This window comes from Accipiter gentilis, chromosome 20 (genome assembly GCF_929443795.1).
Source record: "Accipiter gentilis chromosome 20, bAccGen1.1, whole genome shotgun sequence".
NCBI classification, from domain to species: domain Eukaryota; kingdom Metazoa; phylum Chordata; class Aves; order Accipitriformes; family Accipitridae; genus Astur; species Astur gentilis.
The window spans coordinates 24,509,981-24,532,354 of NC_064899.1; the positions used below are offsets into that span (position 1 = coordinate 24,509,981).

The window sequence follows — 22,374 nt, forward strand, 5'->3', positions numbered from 1 at the left end:
CCATAGAAATGTTCACATTTACACTGGCTTTTTACCTGTTTAAGCAAAGAGCTCAGACAAAGTACTTATATTTTATGAAAAGTTACTCTTCTGCTGTACTATTTTCTTGGGTTTTTTGTTTTGGCCTTTTTAGATTGTTGGTATTGGTCCAAATTGCTATCTAGTAATATAGGATCAGAAAGATCTGCATCTGCTTCTCAAAAACAAAATAAAAAAACCTCTACTGCTCTGTTGTGAATCACATCTGTTGCCACCCAGGGAATGATGCCTTCAGGACTTTTTCCTTAGAAATTAATTTCCTCTTTGCCTGCTTTACTCTGTGTTTAATGATACAATTGTAGGGGGTGGGGGGGTGGGGAAAGCTCTTGGCTTCATTAAAGAGCATACTAAATTTTTCTTCAGCAATTGTATGCTAACTTTTTGTCAGGATATTATCCTTGCGTGGTACCTGCATTCCGGAGCAAAGTTTAAGAATGTGTAATAGTAGATCATATATTAACTAGCATAATTTCTGGAAGCTTTTCTAAAAGAAGCTTTTTTATCTAATAACTCTTCATATTAGCAATGTCCCAAAAGTGTAGTATTGATAAGTAGGTCTTGAAAACGCATTATTAAAAATAGAAAGCTCTTTCACTGTTCTTCAGTACTTACCGCCTCGAGCAGACTAGAGAGCTCAGTTTTGGGTTGTTTTTCATTCCCAAAGTGGGCTATATTAGAAAGTCTGCCTGTAGGTATTTAAAGGGTTTGCATTTTAGGGCATAAAGGAAAAGATGTGGTGTTTTGTCAAGGTGCATTAGTCTTCAACTAAAAGACTAAAATTTAAGACAGAACTGCTGCTAAAGTTAAAATGTGACTGATCGGCACCATGTAATATTTCGAACAAGTTATTGGGAATGTTTCTGTCCCATTTTGGTGTTTCATTCACTAGGAGTATTTAGAAGTAAATCCTTAATTTGCACACGTGGTGAAACTTAACCTCCATGTGGATGACTGAAAAAGGTGTATTTTGTTTTACTTATTGCAGAAATTTTGGGGAGCACTTTCATAAATGCAGCTACCCATGTTTGTCTAATAGCATGTCAGGGTTATTGTTGAAAGCCTTACACTAGTCTTAAGAAGCATGAGCAAACTGTAATTGTTTCTTTTCTTTCTTTTGGTTTTTTTGGGGGGGAGGGGGTTGTATTATAATTTTGTGTAGCAGGTACAGTTGTTTTTGCAGACTCTTTTCATATGTCATAGATGTTTCCTATTACTGTAGCTGATAAAAAGGGTTGTATAAATAATGTGTAAGATGCAAGTATTGAATCAGGATTGCCGGAATGTTTATTTCCGTGTCTTTACAAGTTGATTCTTTTCCTCACCCATTTTTCCTAAACCTCCTTCCCTGGTTCCCGATTGTTGCAAGATAGGAAAATCCATGCTTTTCTGCTCAGAAGCTTTTCTTCTCTGCTTGCTGAGAAGGGTTGGGGGGAGAATACACAAATTTTCCACCCTTCTATCTTTCCCTTGCCAAGCATGATTTGGAGTTGGACTGATTTGATGGTGTCAGAAGAAATAATCCTTCCATATAATAATCATAGGGCTAATTTTGTTTCCTGCTCAGTTTTCCCAAGCAGCAATTACGGAACTAGTGGGAAGTGGGTTTGACAGTTGCCTGCTGTCTCAAGTTTTGAGTAGCATTTACTTTCACAACTCCTAGGGAGTGTTTATTTTAATTCAAAGGCTTGGCAGAGCTAAGGGCAGTGAGATGATATTAGCGTGCCTGGAAAGTAAGGAAGGTGATGCAGATTTACTTGGAAATTTCTTGCAATAAACCTTATCGAACAATTTGGGTGGGGTTTGGTTTTGGTTTGGATTTTTTTAGAAATGGAGATTTTAGTCTCTCATGTTTGTTAGTGGAAACTTTCGTGTTTCTCATGTGCAAACGAGAGATTGGATTTTTCTAGTCTATAATTAAACTATTTAATCAACAAATTTAACAAAAGGTCTCAATAAAAGTACAGCTTCTAAAGGCAGAAGAAGTAATTTCTCATGGGTTTATATGATTAGTGTAACAACAAAATAATCTTCTTATCCCTTGTATAAAAGTAACCAAAACTTCTGACTTGCTAATTCTAGAGATCAGGAACTTTGTCTTCTTGGGCTGTTTTCCAACACTTGGGAATATTCTACTTCTCATGTGAATTTTTTGATAATGTTATGCATATTTTCTGGAGAATTTATGCATTTCACATAAACCTTATTTTTAATATTTTTTTAAATTAAAATAATGTGACTTTAGGGAAAAAAAAAATCCTCAACAATGTGTAAGGAAAAGTGAATGGGAAGTGTCCTTTTTAATGGTAGAGGGGGAATTTGGAATGATCATCCAATGCTGGTAATACAAGAAGACATGGTTTGATAGTGCAGTGTGATGGTACACCAGTTGAGATGACGTGTCACTGTACAGATATTGCCAGGGAGTAGGAGTGGTAGACATCTCAAGTGTTACTGAGAAACACGTGAGACTTTTACAGCCCTACCGAACCTGTGAAGATCACTAATGATTCTAGCCCTATTAGATGCATAAATTGGATGCTAGCTCTCCAAACAGTTCTGTTTTCCAGATAGTAATTATAGCGTATGTCATGCTTTACTCTTCTCTCTTCCTGTGGCTTACTGTGTATTTTGGCATACTGGGACAAAGACATGATATAAAAATAGTCTAGGTAAATAAAATTACTATGAAATATTTTATTTGGCAGTTTTTATTTATAGATAATTATCATACCCTCCATATAAAAAATATTGTAGAAGCTTCAAGAATGTCACTTTTGGCACCATGTTGTGTCTATCTTTATGTATTTTAATGACCCAAAACTATGTGGTTAAATATAAGAATAGCTTTATACTATTAATTTTACCTTGGCTGAGTAACCCTAGAAAAAAGTTTTAGGAAGGGCCGTTATCAAAATAATCTTTTGTGAGCTGACCATGGGAAGCTAGGCAGTAGTGACCTTTTTTGCCTGACATGCCCCATCATGGAAGGCTGAAGCCCCCACTCCTCAATTAGAGCTTTTCCAAACTAGGGGATGTGACTAGTTGGCAGAGGTGGACGCAAAGTGTCGGTCTGCGACTGACACCCTGTAGTTTCTTACAAATGTGAAGTGAGCTCTGAAAACACTGATTTCCTTCATTCTGGCTTATTCCGGTTGGAGGCTAAATCTGTCAGATTTGGAAGTGATGTTAGGTCTTAATGACTTGCTCTGGATAACATGGAATGTACCCGTTTGCCAGAATGTCTGCCTTTGTACGTGAAGTGTGGGATATCTGTATGAATTTGAGGGGTTTGGATTTTTTTCTTTAGATTTTCTGCTACATGGCTTTTGAGAGTCAGTTCCATCCAGATACTGCATTTTCTCCCTCTCATATGAAGAGAAAATGTTTTGTCTTTTTTCGAGCTTGTATATTTAGTTGTGTTGGCAGAATCAGCTTGAAGGTGGAACCAGTGATTTCTTCCAGTATGACTAACCCTAACCTTTCTCCACAAACATTCCTTTATTTAACTAAACTGATGCTAACTCATGATTCATTCCTTCTTTCCAAAAGAAAGATGGGGGCGGGGGGGCCTTCTCACAGTATTTTTTGCTGCTTTGTGATATACTTCTTCTTTATTACAGGAACACTTACACAGAACGAGATGATATTTAAGCGCCTCCATCTAGGTACTGTGTCCTATGGAACAGACACAATGGATGAAATTCAGAGTCATATTATAAACTCATATTCACAGGTATCTCATTTCATAAATTATTTACCTTTACTATTGGGATTTTTTTTTAACGGCATTGAAGCATTGTTGTTACTGATTATGCTTAGAAATTTAAGATGCTATGAAAGTTCTTTCATTTGTAGGTATCTCTTAACATTTATGATGAAAGGGAAAAATGTGGGACAGTACATAGTTCTCTCCTGATTCTGAAGTTCCTCATAATACCCACTTAAAGGAGTTTACTTTTCTGTTCCCTACTAGCAGAAATCTGTGTTAACCTGTCTGTGCAGTGTAGTCTTCCTCCTGCCAAATCATCTAAGAGTAAGCTATTAATTACTGAGACTAAAAATTACGAGTAAGTGTCCAGAAAAAAGACGAACAGTAATTATATCTTTGAAGATATTCATCAAGAATAGACATCAAAAAGCCATGTTAATTGGTATAACCAAAAAGTAAAAAAATAGTTGTCAAAATAAAATTTATAAAGGCCTACCTAAAAAGTGTTTTTAAAAAAATTAAGATGATCGCAAACAGCAAAGAACTGTAGGGGGGAGAAAATGGAAAACTCCATGTTGCTTGAGAGCAAAGTGTTCCTGTGATACAGAAAAGTGCTTGGTCTGAAAAGGATGCGAGAGGATTGTGGCTCCCTGTCTGTGGGTCAGCTGTGGGATGAAGGAGGAAGACGGAATTCTGCAAGCATCACTTGCATCTCCCATGTATGTGAACTGTTTGGGTGCTTTCTGCAAAGCTTTCTAAGCACCCGATTCCACTCTGAGATTAGGAAGGATTTTTTAATTTATTTCTATTCTTTGAGACAAAAAAGAAAAAATGAGGGAATAAGTGATAGGTTAACTAATGTTTCCATATGTTGCGTATATTATGATAGTAAAACTACGTAAAAGTTCTTTTCCATAGTTAACTTGGATACACAAACACGACTGGCTGACCCAGTTAAGTTTGTAGGCTGACCTCCTTGTCTGTGTCCTCGTTTTCTCTTGTAAAAGGATTGTAGGATCAACAATTGATTTGAATCTTTAATTGTGCTGTGTTTTGAACTATGGCTACCTACTCATTTGCTTAAAATAAAAATTAAAAAGTAGCTGTTTGACCCCACGCTGAACTCGGTTAATATTATGTAGCTTTTAGGAAGAGAGGCAGAAGGGAAAGCGGTGAATAAGCAATGTATGTTTGAAGTTGCAGCGTAAAAACTTATGTTTCTATATTATTTCCCATCTAAACAGATCAACAAATCCACTTCTTGCATTCCTTTTCCTTGGATAAATCTATTTCAGCTTAATGCTTAGTGTGCATAGCCATGAATAGGAGCTGAGATGCAATAATATGCCTTGGAAATGAGATATGGAGATCTTTTACCTAAAGATCAGCAGTCCAAATTTGGTTCAGAATGGGTTACTGAAAGTAATTGCTACCTGACTATGTTTATAAAAATCACCCAAACATAGTTTTGTTATAATGGGTTGTTGGGGTATTCACAGTAACAACTGCACCAATAACTAAGGTTAACTGACAGTCTTGAGCTGGCACACCTAGGTCTGACTGAGTTTGACGACTACGCACGAGTCTTCTAAGAGAAGGCATATTCCTTAACAGTGGGTTTGTGTTTTGGGGTTAAATACGCTATCCGAAAAGATTTGCATGATTCCTGGAATTCTTACTTGCTTAAAGCTTCTGCTATTTTGCTGTAAAATTTAATAAGTGGTAAGCATGGTTAATTAAGTTTTTAATAACTGTAAGATATTTGGCACTGAAATTTTTAAAAGAAGTGAGAAATGTGAGGGAAGCTTTTTTTTCCTCAATTGTGGGAAAAGATTTCCCAAATCTAGGTTTGCTGTTAATAGATGATGAAAAGATCTTTCTTGGAACTTCCTTTTTTTTCAGCTTTATATAATACTACTTGATGTTTAAATAATGCTTTAATTATGCATGTGTTGGTAGCAACTCTTTAAAACAGAAAAATGAAGGAGTCTTGGTAACAAAACAAGCATCTATTAAACAATTGTTTCAATCTGAAAAAGTATGGTGAGGTTTTTATTTAATCTATGATAATAGAAGCTGCCAGTTAGTTAGGCAGTGGTTCTTGTGTGACATTGATTTTATCCCTTGTTTGTGTTCTGTTTTATTATTACAGTGGACCTACTAGACTATTGTCATCTTAATGTAACACACAAATCTATTATAACCTGATTATATTTCCCCACTGGAAGCATTTTGTGATAGAGGGCATAATCTTTAATGGAATTTGTGTGAAATTAAATTATACAAGCATCAATAAACATAACATAATTCAGAAGGAGTAAATCAGCTTAATTTATTTGCGGCTGTAATGGCATCAGCGTTAGCAGAATGCAAATGCAGAGGTTTAAAGCAGTAGCTGAAAAGCAGTGCCAGATGAGCAGAAAGTTAAACCCTTTATTAGACAACACTGTAATTTGATGGGCAGAATGTTCACGGTTCAGCAGATTGCAGTCAGGAGGAAAAAAGCGTGGTTTCTGAAGAGGTTTTCTGAGTTACCCTGGAGTGAACAGAAGAGCCTTTGGTAATACTGCTGATATATTTAATGTGCTGACTTAAAAAAAAACCCAAACAAACAAAAAAAACAACCCCAAAACAACAACAACAACCACAAAAAAAACACCAAAAAAAAACCCCCCCAAAACCCCACAGAAAACAAAACCAAACCCAAACAAAAAACAATAAACCCCCCCAAAAAAACCCCAAACCCACTTATTTTCAACTAATTATAAACATATAGTATTTTCTCTTAAAAGATGATAGTATTTTCTCTTAAAAGATGAATTCAGTAACGTGCTCAAGCATTTCTGAAGGATAACTTAAAATAGTGCTAGTTTAGTGGTTATGCAACAGTAATGTGATCTTCAAATATGTGTCAAACTATTATTTTGTATGATTATTTTATTGGATTATTGCATTCTTGTAAGGACAAAGAAATTTCAGCCTGCAGCAAAAGCATACAACTGCATTAGTTCACAAATAATACAGAAATTGTGTAGGTTTTAAATTAAATCAGCAATATTGCTATTTTAAGGACTCCTAATATTTATACTTAACAGTGATACTTGTTTTTGTTCTTTTGTTCCGTACCAATGTGTGGTGATCTTTAAAATACAGAGATGTAGGTGAGGATTTAAAAGAAAAGAGTTTTTTTGATTTAATGTCATTGGAGTTTCCAACCTCTGAATGTACACAGGTGACAAAGAGCCTAAAGAACGGCAATAAACCCACCACCCTTGTAGTTTTGTTTCGGTGTTTCTGAACTCATACAACTGGTTGATGGCTTAAATACTTGTTAAAAAAGAATTCATAGAATGTAAAGAACATTAAAGGACTACTGTGAATTCTGAAGTGAGGCAGGAGGGTTTTTGGCAGAATCCAGTAAGCCTATTCACCCCTTTTACTGCATATTTGTTTTCATTTCCCATTTTTCAATTGTCTGCAGGCTCTGTAACTGAAATCTGACTACAAATACAAGGTGTTGAACCCACAGTTATGTACCAGTTCTGCAGAAAAGTAAATGAGGGGTTTTATGAATCACAAAGTGAATGAGTTAAGAGTAGGTTATATAAAATAAATGGTTACTATCCTTATAATTTATCAACCTTTGTAAAGGGAACAATCATATATATATATATATTAGTATTCATGTTCCGTTTTCATTATTGAACATTGGCTTACTATTCATTGTGTTGGGTCTTAAAGGTGCACTCTCAGAATAGTGGAAACAGCACGAGTTCAACACCATCTAGGAAACCTCAGTCGTCTGCGCCCAAAGTCCGCAAGAGCGTCAGCAGTCGGATACACGAAGCAGTGAAGGCCATTGCGCTGTGCCACAACGTGACCCCGGTATACGAATCCCGAGCTGGCGTGTCTGGAGAAACAGAATATGCAGAGGTGGATCAGGACTTCAGCGACGAAAATCGAACTTACCAGGCTTCCAGCCCTGATGAGGTTAGTATGCAAGGGTGAAAAAATTAGTATCTCGTAAAGAACAGGATAAGCTAAGCTAAAAAGGGCAGAACTGTGAAAGAAGAGTGTTTGGGGCTGGGATTTCTTTAAAATTAGCAGTAATCTGGTTTTATTTCCTCTGCAGCTGTAGGAAAGTTCTGGTGTTTCTTTGTTACATAAGTGTTTTGAATTATTTGACTAAAACATCTGTGAAGTCAGTGCTTTGGGATCAATACTTTGTTGAGTATTGTAATTAAAGTTATTAGGTGTATTCTCAAAACACAAATCCGTGTATGAATCATAGCATATACATGCAAAAGGGAATATGAAACTGCTTTGAGTGATGAGCAACCAGGTACATTAGCTAGAGACACTACCAGTTAGTGGAATGTATAGATTCTTAACAGGAAAAAAAACCAACCCAAACCTCAAATACACCTGTGGAAAAGCTTTTGAGCTTCAAACCCTAGGCAGCTTCATAAACTTCAGGGTTCAGTCAAAATTGCATCAAGTGTAGCACAAATTTAAAACCTCATTCAATAAAAACATGCATTTGACTTCCATTGAAATCCAAATTTGAAATAAATTCCACTGCTTTCAGTGGATTTGAGTTACTGTTCTGAATAATCCTGTTTTGGGGCCTAAACTGATTGCCTAAAATTCAATCTAAAAATATATTAGAAGAGAGAGGCAAAGTTCAAGTTTCAAGATACTGCAAAGTAAGCATAAAAAAATAAATTCTAGCCCATTCACTTTATAAAAAGATGTATGTACTGGATACAGTAAAATAGAGAAACAGAGTATTTCAAGGTCAGTTTGCCTCTAAAAGCAAGCAGGTTGAGGGGTATGTTTGTTTTGAAGAAATTCTAGCAGTGTCTGAAGTTTGGACGTACCGTTGGTGGTGTAGCCGTGGTAGCTTAGTCATAACTAAAACAAGGTTGTTGTAAGATGTGAAGAAGGGAGTGTGTATCTGAAAGCCTGTATATTTTTCTAGCTATACAAGTTGACCTAGTACAAGATAGTATTTCTTCTGCAAACCTCATCTTGCCACAGCATAGCCTATTATTCTTGGTATACATTTGGTTTACCTGTCTAATGTATCACCATATGCAATACTAACAAAACTTCAGCAATTCAATCTGCAAGCTGTAATTGCTAAAAGTAACAAGTCTTTAAGTCTGTCTTCGTGTAGTACCAAACTAGCAGGCATTACATGCATTTCAGGTGCTATAAACACAGTTCATGGTGTCAAAGGACTGTAGAATATAAAGAAGTGGCTGGTTCTCAGTGGTTAAAAAGTGGCAGTCAGAACATTTTTAAAAATAAACTCTAGGCAGGACTTGAGATGCTGCTCTTCGGCTAAAATCAATAATCCATAATACTATATGTGGTGTTATATAGTGTGGGTTGACTTGCGTTATGAATCGACAATGCTGCAAGTGCATTTGTTTATGCCAGAGATACACTGTAAATATACTTTGTTGGTGTAGTTGTACAAAGTTTGACTTGTATTATGCGCGTGTACAATTTTCATATGCACATAAAATTCATATTCACTAAATCTACTAAGTATCTACCTGTGAAGGTATGATGACAACTATGAATTAAGTAAACGTTCTGCTGTAACAGCCAAAGGCGTTACTAAAGCAGGTGAAGAGATGGGCAATTGAGAGAGACCGTAAGGTTTTTTACCCACTTGCTCTTCTCTTCCTGTGGGCTTTTGTATATTCATTCAGTTGTTTGGAACCTGAAAACATTACCATAAAGAGCAGTTCTCCAGCCGTATTTGCTAAAGGAAACAGCTGTAAGACTTGAGAATTATGCAAGTGGTGCCCTGGGAAGACAGTAGGGAATTCGACCTTGGAAAGAGGAAAGTTGATAAAGTGCTAATATGACAGATCTGGGACTCGGGGTGGAAAGGGAAGTGGAAGAGGGAAATCGGCAACAAAGAAACTTAGTGCTTCAAGGAAGAGAAAGCACAGGTATCCTTCTAATAATGATTTTTTTTTATCGTCTCGACTCGTACATTCAAACTATATGACAGTGAAGTGAAAAACTTACATTTTAGAACAGACAGCACTAAATTTCCTTTTTGTTTCTCAAAGATAATGCTTGAAACACTAGTAAAATTATCATATTGAACTAATATGCTTTAATATAATGAGAAATAGATGCTAAATGGAGTCTTATAAAAAGATGAAGCTACAAAAAACATTTAAACAGCATAAAAATTGCAGCATGACAGCAAAAAGCCTAAGAGTTGAAAGACTAGCAGGTCTTTATCATAATTTTTTAAAGAGTTCTATTGATGCAATGTTTGCAAATCACTGGAGCCTAAGGAAAATAATGTAAATGGTTCATTATTTAGCTTATTGAACTTTCCTGCAGTTAGGTTGACGGATGATGCCAATGTTTCCCAATCACCAAAGTACCATTTTAAAAGCATTTTTTATTGAATAAAGTGCTTTGAATATTGCACCCTGGAGCTTTATTTAGGGAAATGGTTCAATTGATGTTTTCTGTTTAACCTCAGCACTGACCTATCACAACATATTTGGTTAATAAGCAACATTATCATTTAATAGACTTAACCAGTTTTATGCATTGTACTTTCTCAACATTACAACTCTGTTCTCTTAGATTTTGTTTATGGATCTGGCTTGATTGGAGTCTTTTGAAAGAGGATGTTATTTGCACAGTTGTCTGTTGCATTGTATAATATTGCATGATATCACCATAGCGTATAAAGAGCAGAGGACAATGTGTAAGTATAAACTATTCTTCCACATAGGAAAGTATACGAAGCAGTTTAGTAATATGTTGACACACTATACACTTAATGAATTGACTTGAGGAATTCATTTGAAATTCTTCACATCTGTGCTTGTATGTGTGCATCCATATACGGATAAAATATAACCGTAACAAAGTATGCACATTTAGAAGTAGGTACATTCATCATAAAAGATGTATTTATCTATTGTTAGAGTAACCTGAGATAAGTAACTGATTTTGTATTCATAATGTGAACCCTGCTTATGCCAGGCTCTTTGTTTCTTATGATAAGTGATCAATATTTCATTTTCTCTGAAAGAGTGGAAAGTTTCATTTGTCTGTCACTTGTCCTCTACAGCTGTAGCATAGCAAACAATAAACATTCACTGAGAACTCACTGAAAAAAATGAAAATGGCTCCTGCTTGACTCTCATAGGTGTGGGTTCAACTCCTCTGTAGAAAGGCAGCTACCTTAATGTAATGAACAATCATAAAAGGATATAAGCTAAGTAGGTAAAGCAATGGAGTTCAAAGGTCACAGACCCAAGCAATTCAGGGGCATGCTATGAACAGAAGCCTTTGAAGACCTTTGCTCCCCTTGGTCAGAAAAGATTGATCAGTCACGATTTTTAATGACTGCTTACTCTCATAAACCAGCTATTTATTGGTTATACTTTGTCCTGCACTGTTATATTCCTCAGCATTTCTAATTCCAGGATTTTGAATATTTAAATACTACCTTAAAGTGTGGTCAGTTATTTAATTCCAACGTTTCTGTCCAGAGACAACAGAGTTGCTAAAATTAATTACAAGGATACAAAGCCAATCATTTAAAAACAGACAGGGAAATGATATGCCCTTAGTGAAGCAGCTTTTGTGTTTACAAAAGTGAAGCTGTAATGTATGAGACATGTTGTATTGTTTAATTCATTTTATTGTGTGTGCTTATTGAAGCGAGACTAATTGTGTTGTTTTGTCAATGTATTGTGAAAAGCAAATCACTCAGTAGCATAAAACCATCACTTTCATGACCTTCGAGACCCACAAAGAATAACTACTCCATAGCTTGTCTTGAATATTGATCGGCAGTTTTTTCACATGATCAAGCTGTATTTTTAAGTTAATAATTTTATTTTAATTACGAAGTTTCTCGATGAAAAGTGATGGACTGCAAATGTTAGTTATCAAATCATTGTTTATAAACATAAACAAACCAGTGCTGATTGGAAACATGTGTGAGTAGTTGTTGAACAATCCAAACAGAAACTGTTGGGAACACTCAGGCAGTGGGGGGAAAAAACCCCATCTCACTGCTTCTTCCCCATTTCCAAACCAATAGCCTTAACTTCAAAATACCACATATATAACCTCTGTATACTGTATGTGGCAACTTGATTTTGAAAGTAGATCGTATTGTCTGAAGCGCAGGTGCTCTTAAATACTGAGAAATAGATGAAGGTTGGTTACGTGAGAGTTCTTCTAAGCAGCAAAACTAGCTTACGGAATTTCCATCCCTAGTCCTTCTTTCTCACCCTACAAATTGCTCCCTCATATATGCCAAAACCTTTGAAGCCTTTATTTATATGGGTCATCTTTCAGTTTAAGTGGTCAGGTTCATAGCATGACTCCAGAAAAGCTGTTGGCACGACTGTGGGGGGAACTCCCAAACTGCTCGATGGGGTGGAGAAGAACTTCCACCACCAGCCACGAGGCAGTGGATCTTCTTCTTAAGCTGATGTTAGCTCAAGAGGGAGTATTGAATGTTGAAAGTGACAATTGGTTGGTCATAAACTGTTTTGAGCAACACTTTGTAAATATTGAGCAGTTAAATATTTCTGCTAGGGAGCAGCAACGGCAGGCTGGCCCCCAAGGAAAGGGAAGCCAGGAGCTGAGCGTGATAGCCAGGCTGCTAGAGGCAGTGGCCTTCGTGTTGAGGTGTACAAGCCCCACGATAGCCAAGCAAGGTGAAAAGACCACGTCCCATGATGGAAACCAGAGACAGTCAAGGGAGTATAGGTCATTGTACAGGTCTGTGGTGATAAGGCACGGCTGAATTCAAGCCAAGAAGCCACATCATTAAGTCAGGACCGGGTCCCGAGACGGTAACCAGCATCAGCCGCAGTCTGGTGATTGCAAGGAGAGTTCATGGCAGCGAGGCAGGTCCAACGGCGCGAGGCCGTGTCTGCCTGTCAGAGCCAGGTCAGCGGGGTACGTGGGCAGAGCCGCAACGTGAGTGCGATGTAGCTCTCACGGGACCGAGCGTGAGAGCCAAGCAAAAGGGGAGGGCAGCCTCCATGGAGGCTTCTTCGAGCTGTTTCTTCATCACGGCTCTCGACAGTGAGCTGGCCTTGAACGCGGCTGGTTAAACGCCTAGGAAGGAGAGTGTACGGTCAGGGCCTTTGACTGTTTCGGTCTAAATAGGGGTTTAAATATTGTTTTCACAGAAATACATTGCTGTTCCATCTTGGTTGATAAAAGGTTATGTTTGAGTCAAGTGAGTATCCAATTTCTATTTCAATTTACCCAAGCGAAGAGTGGGGTAGGTTGTTGGTTTGGGTTTGGGTTTTTTTCCACTTCTGCTTTCTCTCTTAAAATACTCTATTGTAAAAAAGAAAATTAATGGCTTAGGTTCCTAAGACCAGCTAAGTTCCAAACAGTCCAGAATTGAAAGGGAGCAGGAATAGTATGATGGTTTGTATGTTCCAGTCCTGATTGATGTAGTATCTAAAGCAAACAAGAACAGCCTTAGGGCATTTTTTTGGTCTTCTGCCAAGCAGTAACAGCCTTTCAGGATTGATCCAGTAACTGAAGGTCTTCAGGATTCAGCAGGGTGCTTCAAATACCTCACTCTGTGGATTTATAACCCTATGTGCCCAAAGGCAAGGCAAGTTTCATTTTTTCAAGTGACCGTATCAGGTTTTCTTTAACTGGGACTTCTTCATCCCATCATGCTCCCAAGATGACAAGTAACTAGAGGTAGTTACATTTTCCACAGAGCAAAAGGACTTAATGTCACCATTCCCCAAACTGAACGTTGTTAAGACAGCTGGGTGATAAGTGATATTTCCTGTTGGTCCGGAGGAAGCTAAGGAAGCTGTTACTCTGAGAGGGAATGAGAGTGCCCTTCCTTGGGGAAGTTATTCACCCTCACAGGGAAAGGTCAGGAGAATTCAGAGATGGGCTTTGAGTTGGGCTCTGTAAGGAACTGTCCTGTACATAATGTTTGAATGGCCTAAAGCCATCTAACACCACTGAAGAGAAGCAAACTCCTGTTATTTGATAGGGCAGGGAGGTGCTTAACTCTTTCATCCTCAGAGTTGAAAGTAAATAAAGATATGGCAGTTCCTTTAAATGCTTTCTGTGGACAATCTATTTCATCTTACACGTCAGCATTGTGACTATTGACTTGTGTGCTTAGGTATTTGTAACATTTTCTGCCGCATAATTATTTTCATTGGGGTTATTAAATGGGAGTCATAGTCTAATAGAACTTACTGTAGAAGAGACTTTTTCCTTAAAAAAAAAAAAAAAGTTGGCACCATAGTTAAAAAAAAATCACTTAGAAAGTAATCGGTTTACAATAAAATTAAATATACCAAGGTTTTTGTGGCCTATCAGTTTACACGTTTTCTAAAGTTTTTTAAAATTGTTGATTAGTATTTATTTTAGGTTAAAATCAGTCTAATGTTCTAATTAAATATGCAGTTCTGAATCCACAGCAGGAATAATGGGTTTGGGGTTGGCTTTTGCTGTGCTTGGTATGGGTTAATGAAGTCCTTAAGTATTTTCCTGACTCTGGTAGGCTTAGGTTCTGTGACTGATAAAATAGGTAGCTACATCATTGTCACTTAACAACCTTGTGTACTTCATGGAACTTTCCAGAAACTACCTAAGATATTTATAAGCTGCTTGTTTTCATTTAGTTCTGTAAAGGAACATTTCTAAACAAATGGGATGATTGTGTCCCCAAAAGATGGATTTAGTATGCAGGGCTGCCATGCTCTGTAACAACAGTGCTCTGAGGTTTCGCCTCTTCATGCCTCTGTTGAGACCCAGGTGTTCATCAGGCAACTGAGCTAGACCCTCCGTCCTCCTTGGAGAAGCTACTTCCACCTCCTGAGCTGGTACTGCTGGAGGTTACGTTGTGGGTCACACAGTTACTGCTTGAGTTGAGAGAGTTTCCTTGTGAAAACTCTGAATTTGACTTTGAATGGAGACCTGTGCTGCGGTCGTTGAAGAGTTTGATATTTGGGGCTGTGAACTGTGGAAGCTCGGAGCGTCACGTGGCCTCTCGTGGAGAGACGCTGCTGAGAGAGGCAACTAGAGCTCAACAACGGGCATGTGGTGCATAGAAACATCTGAAAGATTTGGGGTAAGAAACACTAAACGAGGTGTTTCACAGTACCTTTTGTCAGATCTGTTGCATTTCCGTGTCATAATGCAAGTATTTGCTACCTTCATTCCTAATTTGGAAGTCCCTACTTTGACCTTGTCATGAGAGAGGTGGGCGGTTGTCTATATCCTTTGGATTGCTGCTGAGGAGGAAGACAACTAGCAAGTTAGAAACCACAGCAGCTCTCTTTGACTCCACCTGCATTACCTGTCCTGGGGAATGGGTAAAGCCAGTTAGTGGGTTCAGGTGCACGCCTGTGTCTCAGTAGTGGGAGGACCCAACATCTACCAATGTACTTCTGGCTCCCAGGCAGCCAGTTTCCATAGAAGGGAAGCTTGGTGGTAAGCCAGACAAGATCCACAAAATACTCAAGTAAGTCCCTAACCTGGATTCGGGAAACTTGACACGCTTCATCTGTGCGTGTTAGGAAATTAATGGTTATCGGCAAATAAATACTCTCATCAGAATGAACTTTTTTAAAGCAAAATGGTAGTGTCACCAGCAAAGACTTTTGTGCTTGTCCAAACTTTTATTGCTTTATCTGACTCCGTCCAATATGTCAAGTTCTGTAGAAGCCACAGCTGGTGTGTTTACCTGGCATTCTAGGGGTTCTTGTTGTATGCGCACTAGATTGCAAGACCGTTTTACTGTGAGGTTTCAGAAACATATTGAAGAGAAAAGAATATACTCGTAGAGGGGAAACCTCAAGGAGAGTGTCTTACCTAAGAATCCTTTTTCTGAACTCTGCATAGCCAGCCATTCAGTACATACTTATTTGTTAAGATTTCTAATGTGGATTTTCATGCCATTTGTGAAATACTTTTTTTTTTTTTTTTTTTAAATTGGGTATTCTAAAAGCTTCCAATATTTAATGGTAAGGTCTGGCTACATTGTTCTGGGTGCAGACCTGGGTCTAGCTCTCTGATTCATTCTGAATGACGAGAGTCAAACTTAATGTCTTGCTCTCAAGTTTGTTCAGTTGCCTTTTAGGCATCTATTTGACTCTTGAGCTTTATTGACTATTTCTGCTATGGTATTTGCGCTGATCAATTTAAAAGAAAAAAAAAATACATGCAGTTGTGTGTAGGCCAGGTATAAGAATCCAAAATGACTGCTGCAAAATGCTAATTCAAACGGTAGGTGAAGCCAAGCATAAAGGAAATAATAAACAGATGTGAGTCACCAAATATAGAACACTTAAGTCCTAGCTGCAAAGGGACACAAATGAGATGATAGGGTATTAGTAGAAAGATGCAATTTACAGGTCAGAATGTAATAGTAACCTTTCACTGTGAAAATTGAAAATTAACCTTGGGAGTATTGGATCATTTACAGCTTATATGGTACTTTTATTCAAGAAGAAAAACCCCTGAAAAGACTTCCTGTGATTTTCGAGATTTTAAAATGGTGCTTTTCAAAGTGTGTTCTCTTCTCTTCTGTAACTGCATCTTGCTGTGTTTTCATTTGGCGATGCCTACACCGATGGCACTACTAGGGTTTCTTAGGGGTTCACGCAAATGTTTTTTTCAAATTTTAAATTTTCAAAGAAGCTATGGTGGTTTACTTGCTTTGGGTGAAATTCTTAGTGAGCATTAGTCATGTCTGTTGAACTTATCTAGGGATTTTACTACTTGCAAGTCTTTTATCTCACTGCTTGATTTTTATTTTTTTCATCTTACCTGAGATTAATGGCAGAGGCAGGTTCCGTAAAAATCACGTGAACTTCATTATAATTACCTTTCTAGTAATTTAAAAATCTGGTTTCCAATAATGATTAGCATTTGGAAAACTAAAAACAGAATGGAGGAGAATTTTTTTTTATCAGAAACTTCCCATTCAGATATGAAATATGACTTATATAAACTAACAGTAAAGCAGTTTTCCTAAAGTATTAATTTTTTGAAGGAATAAACCACACAGTGGTGATAGAAAAATACCTAGTGTATTATTTAAAGCATAACATAGAAGAAAGAAGAAGCTAGATGTCATGCGCTTTGAAGCAGCAAAATTAAAAAAAAAAAAAAAAAAAAAAAAAAAAAAAAGGCAAAATCTCTAATGCATGTGTTTAAGATGCCATGTAGTGGTAGCTGACAGTGATTCTCATATAATGCAGCATTTCTGGGTTTGTAAAAGGGACTTTCACAAGTGTGTTTGTGGGATGCAGTATCATAAGCTTGGTTTTCATCTCATTTGATATGGTAAGGACTCAATTATATTATTGTTGAAACAAAGTAATAAAATGATGCAAATGAAGAAAGTAAGCTAAAAATAAGATCCTGATCCTTTGCTTATCTATTTACTACATATTACAGTGTCTCAGCTTGCATGTAATTGTAGATCTAATAAAATGTTTTATATAGAAATACTCCCAAAATCTTTTACTTGAAACGATGTTGTTGGTACAGAAATTGTATTCTGTATTTGCATAATTTCTACTGGATGTCCTTTAAGTATTGTTGACTGTGTATCTGGGTTTTTTTATTAGAACTGTTATTTCTGAACAATATATTCTAAATACCTCATTTCCAGGGATACTTTCAAATAAGTTTTCATATTATTCATAAGAATTTTTATAAGCTTTCTGAAGGAAAATACTTGTTTGATGTATCAAGATTTTGTACTCGGTCTACTGCTATTCACATTTCTATTCCTAGATTCTTGGAAGAGTTTAGACTTTTACCCTAGCAACAGTTGTTTGGCTTTAGCCTAATTTATATAACAGAATAATAGACCTTTCACACTTAAATATGTCTCTTTTTTTCTTTTTTTTTCTTTCTTTAGGTAGCTCTGGTGCAGTGGACAGAGAGTGTCGGTCTCACTCTGGTTAACAGGGATTTGACCTCAATGCAGCTGAAGACCCCTGATGGACACATCCTGACCTACTACATTCTGCAGATCTTTCCCTTCACTTCTGAGAGCAAGCGCATGGGGATCATAGTTAGGGTAGTTTTGGGGGTGTTCTGGGTGTTTGGGTTTTTACTTCTCAAAAAATGTTTTTGCTGAATGTTTATTTTTATAAAATTTAATAGAAACCTGATCCTTCAGGGAATGCATTTCACAAGATTTTCAAATGGAAAGTATACCTTTGACACAGGTACACATGAAATACCAGGCAAGCAATTGTAGAAAAATCAGGCTAACCTGATGTTGCAGAGAGCCATGTAAAGGACAAACTTTTCTCTTACATGGGAACGTGTTATTTTCACTACTTCACGCTTAGCCTCTGATGCTGCAGGTTGCCTTTAAGCCTTTGGTTTTAATTTTCCATTTGTTTCTTTCCTACAAAATACGTTGCCTCTTCAAGGGATAAATTAACGGCTGAAATGTCTTACAATAGTAGTTGCCATCTTTCTCTGCTACTAGTGCCGCTGCTTTTCCAGACCCAGTATTGCTATCTGAACTGGCGCGCATACACAGCACAACCCACAGGGTCAAAGATTTACGAGACACGTGCTTAGTTGTCTCCTAGACACCCAGCTGGGAGCACAGTAATCATCATTAAAACCTCCGGTGAAAGGAAGCCACACCACCACGCTAAAAGGAACATTTAAACCTCTGCAAATGTTAAGCCATCCACGCTACGTGCTTCTACCTTCTCCCTACCTAAAATCAGACACTGTAGCAGAACAGCTTCAGACAACATCATTAGCTGGTTAGATCAGTGCCAAGTCCCACTTAAATAGGTGCCAAACTCATCCCATTTTTTACTGGCAAGTGATGACAAGGCAGGCATGCCATCAGCCTTAGGCAAGGGTACTTCAGGCAGAATATGTGCATGCTCAGGTCTGGAGAGACCTTGGCAGTCTGTATTTCATTAGGTGAGGTTGGCACTAAAAGCCTTTTTAACAGTTTAACAGTGACACGTTCAGAGATATTCTAAGAAGCTTGCAGGTCAGACTAATCCATTCCTCCTGCGACAGGCCATGCCTCAGAAACTCCTGATTTGGATTATATTTGCCTGCGTGTGAATTCTCTGAATGTGCAATTAATGTTTCATCATTAAAACGTCTGTAAAAAGCATTTACGCTGTTATTTGTAAATTTTTAATTACTTAGGTATTTCAAAGACACAGGGCAAACTTTCTGTTGTGGGCTAGACCGTATATGCCACCAAAGAAACAAAACAGTAGTTAGAGGGGCCGTAACAGTGCTATTTTAAAATTTAGACGGGCAGTCCAGAGATGCTGAGAATCTGTTACGTTGACTTCAGTTAGAACTGATCCTCTTATATGAGAAATTAGGGAATACGTATCTCGATGGAATCAGAGATGTCATTGGTGGTAGTAGTAACATCAAGTAATAAAACTTACCCACCTTATAAATGATAATCCATTCACTACTTCAAAATACAGTTAGGTTATTGGTAGGTAATTGTTTTGACTGTATAAACGAATTCCCCCCCCCCCCCCTATTTCTTTTGTAAAATTTTAGGATGAATCTTCGGGAGAAATTACATTTTACATGAAGGGTGCAGATGTTGCAATGTCCACTATTGTACAGTACAATGATTGGTTGGAAGAAGAGGTAAGAAACGAAATCAAAATTTAGAAAAATTAAAATTTTGTAAAAACTAAAAATTTTAAATCAAAATACCAGGTATTATTGAATAGGCTTAAAGTAGAACCTGAGCCAACGCAGGAATGGGTTTTGAAGCCCAATTACATATAACCTGAATGCGTTTGAAGGGATTAGAATTATTTTCAGTTCTTGAATAACACACAGGAAAAGCAAAGCTAGTAGTCATAGCAGAACACGTTCCTACTTTAAACAAGGAAATTTGTTTTTCATTGACTGACCTTTCACATAAAACCTAATTACTTCTGAGAAGTACTCTGCTATAAACCTATTTATCCCGAAATGCCCTTATTTTAACAAATTCTACAGTGAGCTATGAGTTACGAAGTGTAATAAGGGTTGTAGCCAAACTGAAATAGTTTTTTGCCACATTTATTAAACTTAATATAAAACAGCTAGTGACTGAATTTCAAAACTGATTAATATTTCTCACTGTGTGGCTCTAGTAGGTACCAGCAATCATCTTATTTTGACCCTACATACAGACAATATGTTAATACAATGATTACACCATGTATGTTCATAATGGTATTGGCAATATGAATCAATATCTGCTGCAGGGCAGTTTGATTTATTCGGGGACATGAATAAATTAAACTCCCTCAAGACCTAGGAAAATGTCATAAAAATTACTTTTGGCGATAATGATGCACAATTAATTGTAAAATACTTGTTTAATTTATTTGGCTTTATCAGGTCAAATCAATAAGTGTTCTGCACTGGCCAGCCTTGTTTTTCATTAAGACATGCTGTTCCACGGCTATTTTTAATGTGTAGTATTTTTCTGATAAGAAGTACGTTCAGTGGAAAAAGAAAATGTAGCTCTGTTACATGCCTCAAAAATAGTTTTAATTTATTTTAAAGCTTCAACCTAAGAGAGATTTCCTTTAAGCTAGGAGAGGAAATCTAATTGGCTCACTAATAGCATACCACTTCATTTGGGGGGCTTGAAGTATAATTGCTTTTTTATTCTGTTTATGGCTTTTCCAAAATAATCTAAGTCTAAAGAAACACCAAAAGTACACCTATCCCCAGTTAGCATATAATATAAAACGTGTACATATGGTTGAATATTTGCATAACTATTCTGTGGTTTGGTCCTTTCAGTGTGGTAATATGGCACGAGAAGGACTGCGTACGCTGGTGGTTGCGAAAAAATCACTGACTGAAGAACAGTATCAAGATTTTGAGGTATGAAGGGACAGAGTGATCTGGTACTTCACCATATTTAGTTACTTCAAGGGGAATAATCCTCTTTTTTATTCTGTTAAGGTGGCAAAAAAGATGATTCATATTGAAGAGTATTGATAGTTGAGGTATGGCACACAATCTATTAGAGATTGTGTCATTTGTTAGTGGTTGTTCTGCAGTCATACAGAGGATACAGTTTTGATTTATTATGTGACTGGACAGTGTTTTCCCAGAAGCTAGTGCAATGTTAATTGTGCAGCTTCAGCGTGACCTGAAAAATCTACTTGTTCTGAAAGGTAAGGGCAGTTCCTGCTTACATGCTGCAGTGCCCAATTCTTAGTAGTTCTTCAGAAGGCATTCTCTTGAGGTGGTTTGTCAGGAAAAAAATGTATAACAGTGAGTGTAAAGTAAAATTTTCTCTTTTAATCCTGGTCTTCATTAAAGATATTAAAAGACAAACACTTAACCTAATGAATCCATATTATAACTGATCGGTAGACTGAATGTATACTTTATGAGTCGTAACAAATTCTAAGCGGTTTTGTGTTTGTGCAGAGTCGATATAACCAAGCAAAGTTAAGCATACATGATAGAAACCTGAAGGTTGCTGCTGTTGTAGAGAGTTTGGAGCGAGAAATGGAATTGCTGTGTCTCACCGGAGTAGAAGATCAGCTGCAAGCAGATGTTAGACCAACTCTAGAGATGCTAAGAAATGCTGGAATAAAGGTACTAAATGCATACTGCTGACATAACAGGTTATCGTTTACCAACTGTTTTTTTAACAAGACATGGATTATATTTGTCTATATTCAGGTTCATTCAAAGTAAGAAATATGCCAAGTCCTAAGCACGTTCTGGGCATGACCTAGCAGAGACGAACAAGACGTTGTGTGCAAAGTTCCCTTCTCCACCACGTTTCATTGATCTTAAGCTTACTTCTGTAGGAAAACTACCAAGGAATAAATGTATATGACTCCCAGTCACTGTCTACAGTAAACTGACACTAAATTTTGGTGCAAGATTCATATGATAACAAAGTTTTCAGGCCTGGCACTCAGGAAAAGTCTCCACAAAGATCAAAAGGTGACTAGTTTGAACTAGAATTCAGAACTGCCACTGGAATTTGTTCAAGTCATGTTAAAGAGAGTGTCAAAAGCTTCACACACAAGCATGTGCTGTGTTTTATTCATAGGTAGGCAATGCTACCCAGCTGTCAGTTGCACATTTAGAAGTAATTGCACATTTGTCTGAGAGAGGGTTTGAAGTGAAGATACGAGCAGTATCTGAGGGGAGTGGGCAAGATCATTTTGCTTGAAGCAGTGTCAAACCGCCCAGAAAAGGTGACTTTGCACTGGTTAAACTGAATCGGGTATAATGGGGTTTTTTAGCCTGAGAAGGCAGGTAAGTAATTTTGCTTTGCAGCAAGCATGGGAAATCTCCCATTACATGAGAGAGGAGTGGGAATGCATGGAGCTCTGCCTTGGGACAAATGATGAGCCCGTTGAGAATTTATGGGTTAGAATTAGCGAGCAGACCAACGTGGACAACGTTATGGTGACTGTCTGCTACAGACTGCCTGATCACGACGTAGTAGGAGAGGTCTCCTTCAGACAACTGGAAGAAGCCTCACATTTGCACGTGCTCGTCCTTGTGCTGGACTTTAACCACCCCAAGATCTGCTGGAAGAGCAATACAGGAGGGTACAA

The 22,374-nt window shown here is 37.4% G+C and overlaps 1 protein-coding gene across 4 annotated transcripts in view; it reads left to right on the forward strand.

The window, feature by feature from the left end:
* ATP9B (ATPase phospholipid transporting 9B (putative)) overlaps nucleotides 1–22,374 on the forward strand; it is a 169,833-nt gene that overhangs the window by 130,627 nt on the left and 16,832 nt on the right. For all 4 annotated transcript variants that reach the window (XM_049823773.1, XM_049823775.1, XM_049823776.1 and 1 more), the window contains exons 14-19: nucleotides 3,660–3,772; nucleotides 7,490–7,738; nucleotides 17,685–17,846; nucleotides 19,334–19,426; nucleotides 20,585–20,668; nucleotides 21,224–21,394. In XM_049823773.1, the coding sequence (XP_049679730.1) occupies nucleotides 3,660–3,772; nucleotides 7,490–7,738; nucleotides 17,685–17,846; nucleotides 19,334–19,426; nucleotides 20,585–20,668; nucleotides 21,224–21,394 (872 nt within the window). The remainder of the gene's footprint in view (nucleotides 1–3,659; nucleotides 3,773–7,489; nucleotides 7,739–17,684; nucleotides 17,847–19,333; nucleotides 19,427–20,584; nucleotides 20,669–21,223; nucleotides 21,395–22,374) is intronic.